At 40.7% G+C, this 14,445-nt stretch overlaps 1 protein-coding gene across 9 annotated transcripts in view; it reads right to left on the reverse strand.

The window, feature by feature from the left end:
• TRIM2 (tripartite motif containing 2) overlaps positions 1-14,445 on the reverse strand; it is a 113,521-nt gene that overhangs the window by 12,075 nt on the left and 87,001 nt on the right. For 7 of the 9 annotated variants that reach the window (XM_059175230.1, XM_059175239.1, XM_059175280.1 and 4 more), the window contains exons 7-10: positions 8,485-8,588; positions 8,075-8,242; positions 2,267-2,447; positions 1,070-1,140 (exon numbers count right to left, since the gene is read on the reverse strand). In XM_059175230.1, the coding sequence (XP_059031213.1) occupies positions 1,070-1,140; positions 2,267-2,447; positions 8,075-8,242; positions 8,485-8,588 (524 nt within the window). The remainder of the gene's footprint in view (positions 1-1,069; positions 1,141-2,266; positions 2,448-8,074; positions 8,243-8,484; positions 8,589-14,445) is intronic. The other 2 variants (XM_059175244.1, XM_059175287.1) reach the window with 2 other exon arrangements.

Here is a 14,445-nt window from a genome sequence, read left to right on the forward strand (position 1 = left end):
AGGTGGCTTAAGCGTTTGCCTTCAGCTCAGGTCATGATCCCAGGGTTCTGGGATTGAGTCCACCGGGAGCCTGTTTCTCCCTTGATCTGTCGCTCCCCCTGCTTATGCTCGCGTGCACGCTATCTCTCCCCCAGACAAATAAATAAATAAGAGCTTTAAAAAAAAAAAAAAAAGCCTCACTTAAAAAAAACGTAAATGAAAATGGAAAACTTTCTATAATTTCTGTAAGAGTAAAGCAGTACCATTTGATGTAAATAGAAGGTAACCCTAAAAATAAACATATAGCTCTCCAAATAAAAATGTCTGCCAGTGCTTGGTCTGTGCCCACTGGCGTCCCTTCGGGGGAACATGTACCACACTTCGAGAAGCGTGGTCTAGAATGTGACAAAACATTTCTTCATTTCAGTAAAATGACAAATCTGTTCTGATTCATTTTTATATGTCCTGATTGGATCATAACAAACATCAAAATTTTTCCTCCCCGCTCCATACCTAGTAAGGAACCTAGTAAGGAACTATACACCAACTGTTCCAGGGAGCTGAATGGGCACTGTATTCTGGGAACACCCACACTGTGTGAGGGCATTCTAAGTATGAAATAGCTGTAGGAATGTATACAAGGGCTATTTCCCTCCCCAACTCTGGTTGTAGCAGAATTCTAATATCTAATTTTGTTTGAAAGGCATTACGGTGCAGATAATTAAAAAATAATTAAAATATGATCTAGTTTTAATTTATCGAAAAGCCACAAAATATGAAGCTTCAGAAAGTTCTGCCTAAGTTCAAGCGACTACTTTTTCAAATTTCAAATTTCATTCTGTAGTCATCACCATTTACACCTGTTTCAAATTAAGAAACTCACCAACCACCCTATTTTGTTCAATTTTCTGACTCTCCAAAGTCTGTATGTCCAAATTAAAACCTGCACCTCCGGAAGAAGCAAAATCTACTCTTTGAGGTTAACTCCTTTAGTTCCTGTACATATATAATCATTATTATATTATTTTCTCTGACTGATTTCCCAATAAATGCAGTTAAAAGATAACAATAATTGATGTGCTGATAGTACCTTGACAGAATGATTATGGAAATCCGTAACAATAATCTCATTATTGCTATTTACAGCTGCAAAATGGGGACCTGCAATAAAGGTGAAAAAAGTAAGTGATGACTGTAACGATAAAAATGATCATAGCAACACAGCAGTGACACAATTTAACCTATTTGATACTTAAGAAAGAACAAAGAATCAGTCTCCGTTCTTGAAAGATCAGCCAGAACTCTGGCTCGAGATCCCCTGGATCCTCTACCCTTCTACACTTGGGACTGTCCACTCTGGCTTCTTTTAGAGCAAGCTGAGAGCAGCAGCCCTAATGAAGTGGAATGAGCAGGAAGCATCAGAATTCATCCTCCAAGCCACCATCTGAAAGTCACATCTGCCAGCTTCCCTGAGGACACTTGAATCCTTTCAGGGCCCTCAGGTCCCCCTGAGGAGAGATGTGGTGATTCTCGGTCCTGGGAAAAAGACTCCAATATTTAATATTGTTAAAAAAGTAGAGCAGAAATCCATACTCGGTAATTTGGGGTGACATTCAGAACCTGGCAGCACTGGAGACAAAGCACAAAAAAAAAAAAAAGAAAAAAAAGATGATGCAAATTGTTGTCAAATGCCAAAAGCATCCTCTCAAAAAGAAAACATAATAAACTGCTTTCAGCCTCTTCTTGCAGATGTGAAAAACTAAGCAGCTTGTGCCTGCAAAAGGGCTACGCCAAAAAGAGAGGTAACAGAACTGCCCTTCCTGAACATTCTAAAGTCCTGCTCTCCTATCATCACCTATCATCACCTAGGAAGGTGAAAACAACTCTCATCCAGAAGCTCTTTTAGACAAAGCTACAGCTAGAGAGAATTAGGAGGAACACTACTATTCGGCAAACATCTTTATTTTTAAAAATATTTATCTTAAAATTTATTTTTACTTTTTATTTTTATTTTACTTTATTTTTACTATTTATTTACTTAATCCTATTATTCAAAGATCAGGCTTCTGAGTTGCACGCGGCTGCCAACAGAAATCACACATGGCCTGCAGCCCAACTTACTGCGGGTAGAGTCACTGAGAAGCATCTCACCATGCTTTCCCTTAGATTTCATCCCCAGTGTCTTTCCCAAAGCCGGCAGACACTGGGGATTGAGGCATCTTCCACATGCTCCAATATCATGCAAATGTGAGCAGAAGAAGCATAAAGAAGGGGGTTTACATATTACCATCGAGTGTACCTGCAAACTGCCTGTCCCCATTTCCTCGGCTACCAAACCTGGTGACTATCTTCCCATTCGGCTGGAAGATAAACACGCAGCACGCCTTGTTGTCCACCACGATGATGTGCCCGTTGCGGTCTACAGAGACTCCCTTGGGCCCCATCAACTTTCCGGATCCAATTTTTGTCTGTTAGAAACAAGTACAGAGAAGGAGGTTTAAAACACTACGGAACATGAAGGCAGACATCTGTTTTAGTGCAAATGTACCTGAATATTCAAATGGAGGGGGGGACAACTACTCATAGGTCACGGGCTTCTGTTTTTCATTAACTCCTACTAAGATTTATGCGAAATCCTTACTTTTTAAGGGGATCACCACCAAAAATGTTCTTGAATCCCCCTAGCTGAGGTCACAGTTCCCTTGTAGAGATGCAGTATGGTCTAGCAAAAGATCACAGGATAAGGAGGAGGGAGACATTCTACATCTGTTGCTTGCTTTAGACACACCTAGAATAGCACAAGTATGTTTGATTTCCTCAAGCTTTGGATTCCTTATACATCAAAAAGTGTATTAAAAAAAAAAAAGACTTCAGTAACTACCAGTGGCATTTTTGGAATACATACAAGTAAAACAATGTCAAAAGGTATTTAGTGTATAATATAGCCCCTATTAGGCAGTCGTTAAAGGGAAGCTATCGTTGTCATTATTGGGATCATAATTAATATCAAAATCACCAAGCCTCTGGCATTGGACTTCACCAGTGGTAAGTTCCATGATGGCAGGAATCATGTCCGTTTTATCCACTACCGTGTACTTAGAGCCTAGTGTACTTCCTGGTGCCCAACAGGGACTCAACAAATATTTGCTGAATATATGGACTTCAAGAGCCTAGTATTATTTAGGGTAACCATGATGATCGAATAGCTCCGGTTTTCAGTGTTTTAAGATGGGAGGAAAGCATCTGATTTCTCTCAAACACATACCGTATTCATTTTAAATCGTATTCATTTTTCTGAGTAGACTATATAAATGCCTGTTTATATACTTTTATAGCAACATTATAAAGAAATATTTTACTCATGCACCCATATAGCGTAAGTAAACGGAGCACCAACTCTGTGGCTGAGGGTTGCAGGCATTGAGTAGGCAACACCAAGACCAGCCCCTACCCTGGAGATGTCTCCGTCTCATTACAGAGAAAAATACGGTCACTGGGTCCTTTTTAAAGTGCCTGGTATTGAGTGTTGGATTTGGGAGACTGGGAGATTTGGGAGAATTCAAACAGGCGATGTCAGAAGCCAAAGAAAACAAAAACTTATGATCCTATTAAAAACTTAATAGGATGGGTCACTACAGACAAGGAGCACCCAAGGGGAGGGAGCCGCCGCTCTCCTAGGCACCGAAGCCTAGAGGGTAGAGTAGATCTCTGTGTGTTTTTATAAATGCTTCCTCAAACGTATTATTAAACAAACCAAGGTCCTGAACAATGGGTATAGTCTGAGCCCACCTGATTTAAATGGGTTTATGTCTGTATATGTATTCCTGGAAGAGAAAGTAAGAAGCTAGTGGTATTACTGCTGGCAGAAGAAACTCTTACTTTATATCTGATGCTCATCTGTAGGGTTATTTTAAAAACCTATCTGCATGTATTACTTTTTAAATTAAAATTTTTAATACCAAATTTACATTTCCATAGGTTCTGTTTTAGTCCTCTTATTTTCTCTCTGCCTGGTAGAAATATAACATAAGCCATATCTGTAATTAAGATTGTTCTAGTAACCAACATCAGAGAAAAAAGGGAAAAGTATATAAATCATATATTGTATTTGACCTAACATATGATAAACAGTTATCATTTCAGAAGGTAATATTAAAATTATGATATATTTTACTTTTTTTTTCTAGGTCTTTAAAATCCAGTGTGTATTTCACATGCATAGCATAGCTCAGTTCAGACCAGTCCCATTTCAAGAACTCGGCATCCACTGTGGCTAGTGGCTACCAAATTGGACAGCGTAATTCTCTACACTTCTTCTAAGACCTCCAAGCAATGGCATCAACTTTCACCTCTGTGTGTAAGTCTCAAATCCGTATCTTTAGCCCTGACCTATTTTGCAAGTTAGTACCCTAAACTCAACCAGTATTAAGCCAAATTCCAGCACTTAAAAAAAAAAAATTAGCACCTCCTGATTTCCTAGTTTCTTTTATGATACCACAGTTCATTCAAACTCAGGATCAAAATATCAGAGCCAAATTTACTCTTTTACCAGTTGGTACCTCAGTTTTCTCATCTGTAAAATGGTGGCTATTGCATTACTTCCTGGGTCATGCAGATTCTGAAGGACAGTGCGCCAAGCACAGCAGATGGCACAAAATCTCCTTCTCTCCACCCATTCCATTGCTGTCATACCTGCCACTCAAGTGTTAACAGAGACATGCAAGTTTGTGCAGAAAGAAGGTATGGAGAGAGGGATAGGGACTTTTTCAGAGTGGGAGTTCAGACAGTGTGGGATTTTTCATTCTTATAAGCTTATAGATGAGATTCAAATTTGTTCTCTTGAGTACGAAGAGACAGATTTACTTAGGAAGGAAACAACGGGATTCTTCCAAGGGAATCTGTTAAATAAATTTGATTCTGACTTTGTAAATTAGCCCAGAGATCAAAGAGGCTGTACCATAACGATCTGTAAAGATACTGTATTCTTTCATGTTTTAATGGAAGATATGTCAGTAGAGATCAAAAGGAAGTGAGGACCCTCTGATTATTACAGCAAGAATATTATTACCAGCAAACACTATGAACACTAGCTGTACTTTAGAATGACTCAGTCATAGAATACCAATAGATGGCAATTACATAGAACAAAGACAGAAAATAAAGGACTGATGCCATTCCATCATGCAGTAAGAGCCAGAGCAGGTCTTTTAAAAAAAAAAAAAAAGGGCAGAAAACCTGAGATGTTGAGTGCAAACCTCTTTTTCTCCTACTTTCATCACTCCCAGTGTAGCTGCACCAGATTTTACCATGTTAGTGTGAGTGTGAAAGTAATATCCACATGTTAATGTGAAACTAAGAGTTACTGCACTTGGCCTGACAACATGTCCCCTGTCTTAAACCCAATAGTGAGCAGAGGTATTTTAGACTCTGACTTTGAAACAGGTAAATAGAAGTATTTAACTCAACAAGTAGATCCTTAAATTGAAGAAGAAAGAGAGGAGATATTTTAGGATATGCTGGGGCCCCTGGGTCTGTTCTAGGGTTACAAGAGCCTCCTGAGATGGGCTGAAAGATGTAAATTGACAGAAAAGATGGCAAGGAAAAAATCAGAAGCAGAGAAGAATGAAAATTAGGGCTAAGAATTTGGTGAGTAGAAGAAAGAAAAGGGGATAAGTGGTTATGTCTCTAGAACTAACTAGGAACAAACACAAAGAATTCACCTTCGTGTGGAGGGTTTGTCTTTCTGAGCACGTGTTTAATTTTACTAACACCATGAAAAGAAAATGCGTATCTTTCAGTAAATGGTAAGTTAGATGAGCTCCTATTACAGTATTAAGGCATTTTTTAAAAAAGATTTTATTTATGTATTTGACAGACAGAGATCACAAGTAGGCAGAGAGGCAGGCAGAGAGAGAGGAGAAAGCAGGCTCCCCGCTGAGCAGAGAGCCCGATGCGGGACTCGATCCCAGGACCCTGGGATCATGACCTGAGCCGAAGACAGAGGCTTTAACCCACTGAGACACCCAGGTGCCCCAGTATTAAGGCATTTTTACTTGCTATCCTTTCACTCCCAATCAACACCTACTGAAAATAAAAAGGTATGCTGAAACTCTACCTATCCATCCTCTAGAGGGCACAAGCGTTCTTGTTTATTCCAATTACTACAACAGTATTCCAGCTGTGAGGATCTAGATCTCCCAGGTTAGTGTCTATTACATATAGACTATCGAAAAATTGAATGAAAAAGGCCTTCTCTCCTAAGTACAAAACTCCAGTTTCAAAATGTCTTAATATAGTAGATATAAAATATTTCAGTATATTAGATATAAAACTGTTGCCTTTATACTTGTTTTAGCATTCGTTTATGAAGTTAGAGACAGGTCATGATTTTGCTAGAGTATGCAACACAAGGCAATGGGCTGTCTCCAAATTAGATGGATGTTGCTGAACAGTTTTCCTTCTGTTCATGTTAAAGCTGCTGTATTTGAGTATGTCTCACCACAAATACAATTACAAAAACACAAAAAGAAGGGGAAGAAGTTAGAGATCTAGAAAGGCAAGAGGCCTTTCTGTGTACGTGGCCATCATATGGAGTCATCAAATTTGTAGTGGAACAAGGAAAAAAAACCTCAAGGGCAGCAGAAGAATTGTGTGGCATTTGAACTGAAGAATGTGGCGGAATTAGAAACTACAACTTTTGAGTCTCCTAGATCGAAAAGATGCTGCCCCACATAAAACAGAGGCTCCCATCTGAGGGTTAGTAATAATGGAAGTAACTTGTTTTAATAAAAATGAGGGCGTGACTGCAGTGATCCAACAACTTTAAAAAGGGACATATAAATTCCTCCAAAAAGAAACTACCGAGTGAACTTCGGGTAATCTTCAGGATCCCAAAATAGATTATGAAGAGCATCAATCTCTGAACAGAGATTGGTGTTCAATCTCTGTTCACCATCTGTGAAAAGAGAGTTCTGACCAAGTGCTGGCAAGTCCTGGAGTCCAAATCACAACTGATAAACAGACTTCATTTTTTGGACAGGGTTACTGGACGCAGATGCCTTTTTCATACAAGGCAATATAAAATCCAAAAATAAATCTGTAATCCTTACCCAAATCCCATAAAATATATATATTTTTAATCCAACTTTGACATAGGAGACTATCAAGGCTCAGGGAACTTATATCAGTAGTTCGTAAGGTGCAGACCTGGCATTCCAAAAGGTTGATTTGTCTGAGTAAAAGTACATGAGAAGCCTCTAGCAGGCTGAACAGGGCAATACAGGAGGCACAATGTTTACAGACTTTGAAAACATGTTTGACAAAGTATCTCATAATCTTCCTGAGAACAACAGAAAACAGGCTGCATGATAATATTCTTTGAGGACACCTTATAATAGAGATTCCTGGTACCCCTAGCGGGCTCTCTATTCTTCAGTGACTTGCTGAAGAAAGAGATGATGCTGGGGACAACAGCAAATATGTCAAGTGATGGGACCCCCCCCCCCCCGCAAAGTACAACCAAACTCCCCTTTTCTCTGTGCTGCCAGCCGCCATTTTCTTGTCCTCCCAATTCCCATTTACACATTTCACCAGTAGGTTTTCAGATTGCACCAAACAATGTATGACTGATTCGAGGCTGACACAAATGGTTTTGTGTCATTCTGGTGTCGTTTTTCCTCAAGAGGCTTATAGGTTTTTCAAAGATACAAACCAGGTCTTACAATTCTGGTTCTCCCATATCATCCTCTATCATAGGCCTGAGACAGTAGAAGGCAACTTCATGCATGCCAATCTGTGGGTTCAGTGGGGAGATATCAAGGGCCCCTTCGATACTATTTTCTAATAGCTATTCTTCATTGCATTTAGGTAAATATGATCATACGTAAAAACAAAGTGACTGAGCAACCTAACGGCTTGACAATATGAAGCCGCTATTTCCTATATATAAGATTTATGACAATATCACTGTTCCTCTCCATAAAAGTTAGATGGAACAATGTGAACAGGTCTTTGTATATGAGAACTTGTCGAAGTTCATCTTTATAGTTCCTATTTCTCTCTACCGGTTAGCAGCCACCTGGCAGCTTAATCTTACCTTAAACTTGCCATCAGAAGAGAAAATGCTAACCCACTTATTATCATAGTCTGCGATGATTATGTCCCCACTGGGATGCACAGCCACTCCTGTGGGCCGCTGCAGCTGCCCAGGAGAGCGCCCTCGTATGCCAAACCGACTTTTGAACTGGCCGTCATTGGAAAATATCTGCAAAACAGAGGACATTCCTTGGAACGTGAACTTGCACAGAAATGAGTGAGGAAGAAACAGTCAAGAACACGCCCGTCATATGTACTACAGGCCAGGACAAGCAAATCCCATTTGAAGAAAAGCCTATACCCGATTGTAGGCTTCTCTTTCTTTCTTTGTACCGTAGATCTGAAGTCTTAAGTAGGAAAAAATGCACAGGTATATGCATATGCATATGAAAGGTATATGAGGGGCCATACCTGTACACATTGGTTGTTGCTATCTGCAATTAGTATCTTTCCACTTGTAGATGCAGCTACCCCTTGGAGATTTGTAAATTCTCCTTTATTTCTTCCTTTGGTACCTAGAAACAAATTATAAAACCACAGAGATTAAGCAACAGAGAATTAGATCTTCCCGTTTCTTCAAGAGAATTAGCCAGGCTTCCATAGGGAACCTGAGAATGTATTTTTTAAAATTATACTTAAAAAAAAAAAAGCACCTCTCCCACCATGACCTAATGTATAGGCTCCTAAATATCTCTTCCAGACCAATAAAGTTTTTGTAAAAATCACTTTTTTAGGCAAATGCAATCTTGTCTTAAGCTGTAACTACATATTATTTTAATATTATATTAATAATCATATTTAAATATATGTAAGATTTCACAATCAATAAAAAACCTAATACTACAATCGATGAGAAGCAACAGCAGAGGGCCTTATTTTAGAGTTTTGCTGAAACCCCACCCTCTCACTCAGCAGCTTTTGGAAGAAACCTGACTTGAAGAAGCTTCTAAGAAGAAGCTTTCAGTACATTTAACAAACCACAGGGCCTCAGATGTTATAAAACTAGCAGGCTGATGGTCATGTAATGATTAACTTATGCATTATTTTCAAAGACTCAGTATCTCATAGCGCCTTCTGGATTAAATAAATACAAAAGGAAAGTTAATTAATCGAATAATACTCTCAACCATACTAGGCTTTTCAATGAGAGATGAGGCAGGAGGAAGAAAAAAGCCAGGGCGTCTATGGGTTAACAGAGGTCTCTTTTTGTTTCAAACAAATATTTGTAACTTATTTCAATAGGACCGTGTAAATGTGTAAATATTAAAGGACAGAAACAGATTGAACTTTGCTCAGAAAGGACCAGGGAGGAGGTTTAGATTTTCACAATTAGAGAGAAAAAGCTACATCTCAGCTTTTAGGGAGGCACTTTTTATCATTTCATTTCACCCTATCATTTCATTTTTTATCCTACTCCAAAGAGCAATGTGATCTTTTAGCTCTAGGCATGAACGTGGTGCCGCAGGCACACCGATGGTGGCTGGCGTCAGACGCGGGCTTACACACTGCTCAGACGTGGTTAGACTCTTCTGAAACAGACCTGTGGGCTTATGAAGTGACACTGGCAATGGAATTCAGCTCGGAATACACTTGACAGCAGAACTGCTGGGCAGAAACATCTTACTTGGATCACCTGGTACTCACCATGTAACCGAACCCAAGTTCATTTGCCTGATGTACAGCAAAGACAGACACTCTGAGACATGGGGTAAGCCGCAAGGAAAGGGCTACTCTAGAGGCAGCCATTGGAGGAAGACGGCGAGGACAAGCCTCCTATCTGCCTCCCTGAAGGAGGAGAGGCAAGGAAATTTAAAGGCAAACAAAGGAGGTCTGGGGAAAAAGTTGCAGCTATACTTCTTAGTCTGCAGCTTGGATCAGTCCAGTGAATGCTTTGGTTATTGGCTTCAACCCGATCCACAGCGCAGTTTGCTGTTTTACCGGAATCCAGGACCCTCCCAAGTTTACTCACCACCTCTATGTCTCATCTAATCTTACTAACACAAAAGAAAAGTTTGAGATCCAAATTCTCAACAGAACATCTTCCACGTTATGGAAGAACGAGTTCTATTTGATTTCAAACGTATCAGAAGAGATGATCTTTTATACTTCATCTTTGGAGAATCCCTACAGTTAAGCACGTTTATGATAACAGCTAACACTCTCTTAAAATGACACGTTGCTGTCTGTTTGTGGCAGGGGAGGGTGTGTTTAACTCTTAAGGAAGGCATGTGCCAACATGGTATTTATTAGCTCCTGGGCATTCCTGCTGATGTCTGAATTCAGTTTATATATATTTAAAGATTTTATTTATTTTTCAGAGAAAGAGAGAGAGAGAGAGAGCGCACAAGCAGGGGGAGTGGCAGGCAGTAGAAGCAGGTTCCTTGTCGTGGGACTCGATCCCATGACCCTGGGATCATGACCTGAACGCCGGAAGACAAGACACCTAACGACTAAGCCACCCAGGTGCCCCATATACATACTTTTTTAAAGGTATTGGGGGCAAGGTCAAGAGTTGCTCAAGAATGAGACTTAATTTGTCAGGAATATTTGATAAAAAACAAATGTGTTTATAAGCAAGAGGTTATGAGCAAGAGGAAGAACTAGGGACCAAGTAAAGAAACACAATAAAAAAGCAAGGTTCTACAGCTCAGATTGGTACATAAACAAAAGTGCCTCCATGAAGAAACACCAGGCTGTTCTAGGTCCTTCCTTATGTAAATTGGGGAGGGCACCCATGGCGTGGAGGACACACTGGGAGGGGAAAGAAATACTGAAAATGGGGAGGGGCATAAGAAACACCTGAACAGGGTAGATGGACTCTGGTGCTGTCCTTCTGGCCCAGGCAGGGACAGAAACCTGCCTGTTGCCCTCTTTTATCTAACCGTTTGACTGACCTGCTCAGGACAAAGCCTATTCTACTCAGAGAAGGTTCTGCAGGCAGCAGGTTGATGTTTGAAAGGAAGGGAAAAACCATGGGGAGAATAGAGCTTTAGCAGAAGCTAAGGGGTGCCTTAGACAAAAAGATTTCATTTTCCTTCTGCAAACGTTGAAGGAGAGAATGTACATGAGCAAAAAATACTAACACTTTCATTTTTGCAGAAATGAACATACATTTCTGAGCGTAGGCGAAACTTGGGAAGACATTTCTTTGGGCTCCACGTCAATGCCGTCTGGAACAAGGAGAAGGAAGACTCTGCCCAGTGTGAAATGAACGGAGATGCTCAGTGCCTACCAATACCAGGTCATGAGAGCAATGGAAACTTGGTGCTAAAGACCATGCTGTTAGACAGACTCTATAGCCTCTTCTAGGCTCCAGTGCTCCGAGCTGGCCCAGCTCTTATTCTCGGTCTCAAGTTAACTCGAGCTTGAGTCTGCTGCCCCACGAATAGATAAAATCACAGGGTCGAAAGAACATCCATTAGCCCAGGGGTGTGTGTGTGTGTATTTTTAAAGATTTTATCTAATTATTTGAGGGATGGGGGGAGATAGCACAAGCAGAGAGGAGGGGGAGAGGGAAGGGAGAAGCAGGGAGCCCAACTTGGGGCTCCATCCCAGGACCCTGAGATCATGACCTGAGCCAATGGCAGAGGCTTACCCAACTCAGCCACCCAGACACCCCTTGACTATATGTTTTTGAAAAAGCTAGATAGAGCAGACACTGCCATTTCAATTTTACATTTATTTTTAAAAAATCTTTTTAAGCCACGTGGCTTAGTATTCAAACAGCTGGGGTCGGCCTGACTGGTAATACCTTCTGATTCTTAAGGGTATCTTTCATCTTGCTAGAAAGTATTGATCATTTTTCTAAAAAATCTATTTGAGTTTTTAAGCATAGCAGGATCACAGTGTTATTCCTGAAGATCAAACAAAACTACCAGCATATTCTTGAGGGATAGCTAATGCTATCTTCACTAGCAGTTAAGCTTCAAAAATATCGAGGGTGTGTAATGATGTGGAACTACAGCATATTATCATGCTGAAATGCCCACAAGCCAGCCGTTTATCAAGTATGTTGGGACCAAAATAAAATAAATTCCACAAGTTAGAAATAATTTGGGATCATGCTTTACTCTTCAAGATTTTTAGTATATTCTGTTCGGACTACAGAAAATCCCCCTCCAAAGTATTCTACATAACTAAAACTAGTTCTTTTGTAATGAATATAAATGTAACATAAATACACATAGTACTTATAAAATCTTTTCCTGACTATGTTGATTCATTCGGTGGTTATGTTTTGGCTAGTAAAATGAGTAACACCAGTCTTAAAAGTAATTATAAACAATTTGGCAACAATTCCATAAGATAATTAAACTGGTTTTTCCCAGATGTTAAACTAGCCCATGAAGCATGAAATGAATATTTAAGCCAACGGCTTCTCATCCGTGCTTTGCCGGGGACACCTCCACCCATGCCCCGGGAAGATCACTCAAGGAAAGCCCCTGGACTGAAATAGGGATAAAGAACTGCGGATTTCCTCCCACCCCCCACTCCAACCTAATAGGAGAATTAACACTAAACAAATCTAGATACTCCGAATGGGATAATGCAAGAGGATGAACTCAAGCTAAAAACAGGGTCTAATAACACAGACTCTTCAAACAAGTAGGTGCTTAGCCAATAATTTGTCGAATGCGTGAGTGCACGGATGAATTATTAGCGACGGAGTAAATTACACCCTACGTTACATCATGGAAAAACAAAATGTTCAGTAATATTTACAGCATTTTCATAGTATATTCTCTTAATGCACTCCCTGGAACAATCCCAAGAGTTAGCAGGACAAATATAACTGTTCCATTTTATAGATGAGAAAATGAAGCTAGACACATCACAAAGGTAGTAAAGACAGAGAAAAGAATAAAACTCAGGTCTCCCGCTCTTACACACAGCCTTCCCTTTTTTTTTTTTTTTTTTTAATTTTAAGTGACCTCTACACCCAACATGGGGCTTGAACTCATGACCCCAAGATCAAGATCAAGACTTGTATGTTTTACTGACTGGGCCAGTCAGGACTCTCCCCCGTTTGCCTTTTTAAAGATTTATTATTTGAGAGAGAGTGATAGAGAGATAGAAAGAACCAGGTGGGGGGAAGGGGCAGAGGGAAAGGGACAAACAAACTTAAGGAGACTCCCTGCTGAGTGAGAACTCCCACGCAGGGCTTGATCTGGACCCTGAGATCACAATCTGAGCCAAAGCCAAGCATCAGCCGCTCAACGGACTGAGCACCAGGCCAGGTGCCCTAGCGCCCCTGATTTTTTCCAATTAGACTTTAGCATACCAGGTTCTTTTTTTTTTTTTTTTTTTTTTTTAAGATTTTATTTATTTGTCAGAGAGAGGGAAAGAGAGCAAGCACAGGCAGACAGAATGGCAGGCAGAGGCAGAGGGAGAAGCAGGCTCCCTGCTGAGCAAGGAGCCTGATGCGGGACTCGATCCCAGGACACTGGGATCATGACCTGAGCCGAAGGCAGCTGCTTAACCAATTGAGCCACCCAGGCACCCCAGCATACCAGGTTCTAATTAGACTTTAGAATACCAGGTTCCTGATTACCTCTGGGCTCATATGGCTCGTGCTTTCTCTCTAAAACCCTTAGGAACCCTAAGGGTTCCCTAGCACATGGCATTTTAACTGTTTAACTCTCCCTCTCTAAACGTTAGTTCTCCAAGGGCAGGGGCAACATCTGTCCTGTTTGCTGTGCACCCCATACCCCAGCACAGCGCCTAGCACTCATGACATCCCTCTTACATTATAAGAAAGCCCACTAGAATACGAAGAGTACAAAGGAGTGTTCCATTCCATTCTTCTCACTGACACATTAAGGTATGGTGTATGCATTACATAATTTGAAACAATTCAGCTGTGATTCTTTCACTCCCTCCCACGTCTTCTGGCTTCCCTTTCGTTTAATGATTTTCTTTAGTAGCTGACAAAACCAGCTCACCGCTTCTAGTCAGCAAACTCTAACAGTGCAGGGGAAAATAATCCCGCTGTTTCATCAACAGATGCTCTAAGCTACCTCCCTAAACTCATTCAGGATTGTTTTCCAGCACAGTATCAGAGTTAGCACAGTAACTCATTCACAGTGGGCATATAATTCAGTTTTCAGGCGTGGGAGGTATCAAATCTCTCAACTTTGGAAAACCATGGTAGTTAAAAGACATTTAAGATGAATAAGAATCGTCATACAATTAAAAAGGCAGGGGTTGGGACACCTGGGTGGCTCAGTGGGTTAAGCCTCTGCCTTCGGCTCCGGTCATGATCTCAGGGTCCTGGGATTGAGCCCCTCATCGGGCTCCCCCCTGAGCAGGAAGCCTGCTTCCCCCGCTCTCTCTGCCTGCCTCTCTGCCTACTTGTGATCTCTCTCTCTGTGT

Source organism: Mustela lutreola, chromosome 1, assembly GCF_030435805.1.
Source record: "Mustela lutreola isolate mMusLut2 chromosome 1, mMusLut2.pri, whole genome shotgun sequence".
In the NCBI taxonomy this organism is placed as follows: Eukaryota; Metazoa; Chordata; class Mammalia; order Carnivora; family Mustelidae; genus Mustela; species Mustela lutreola.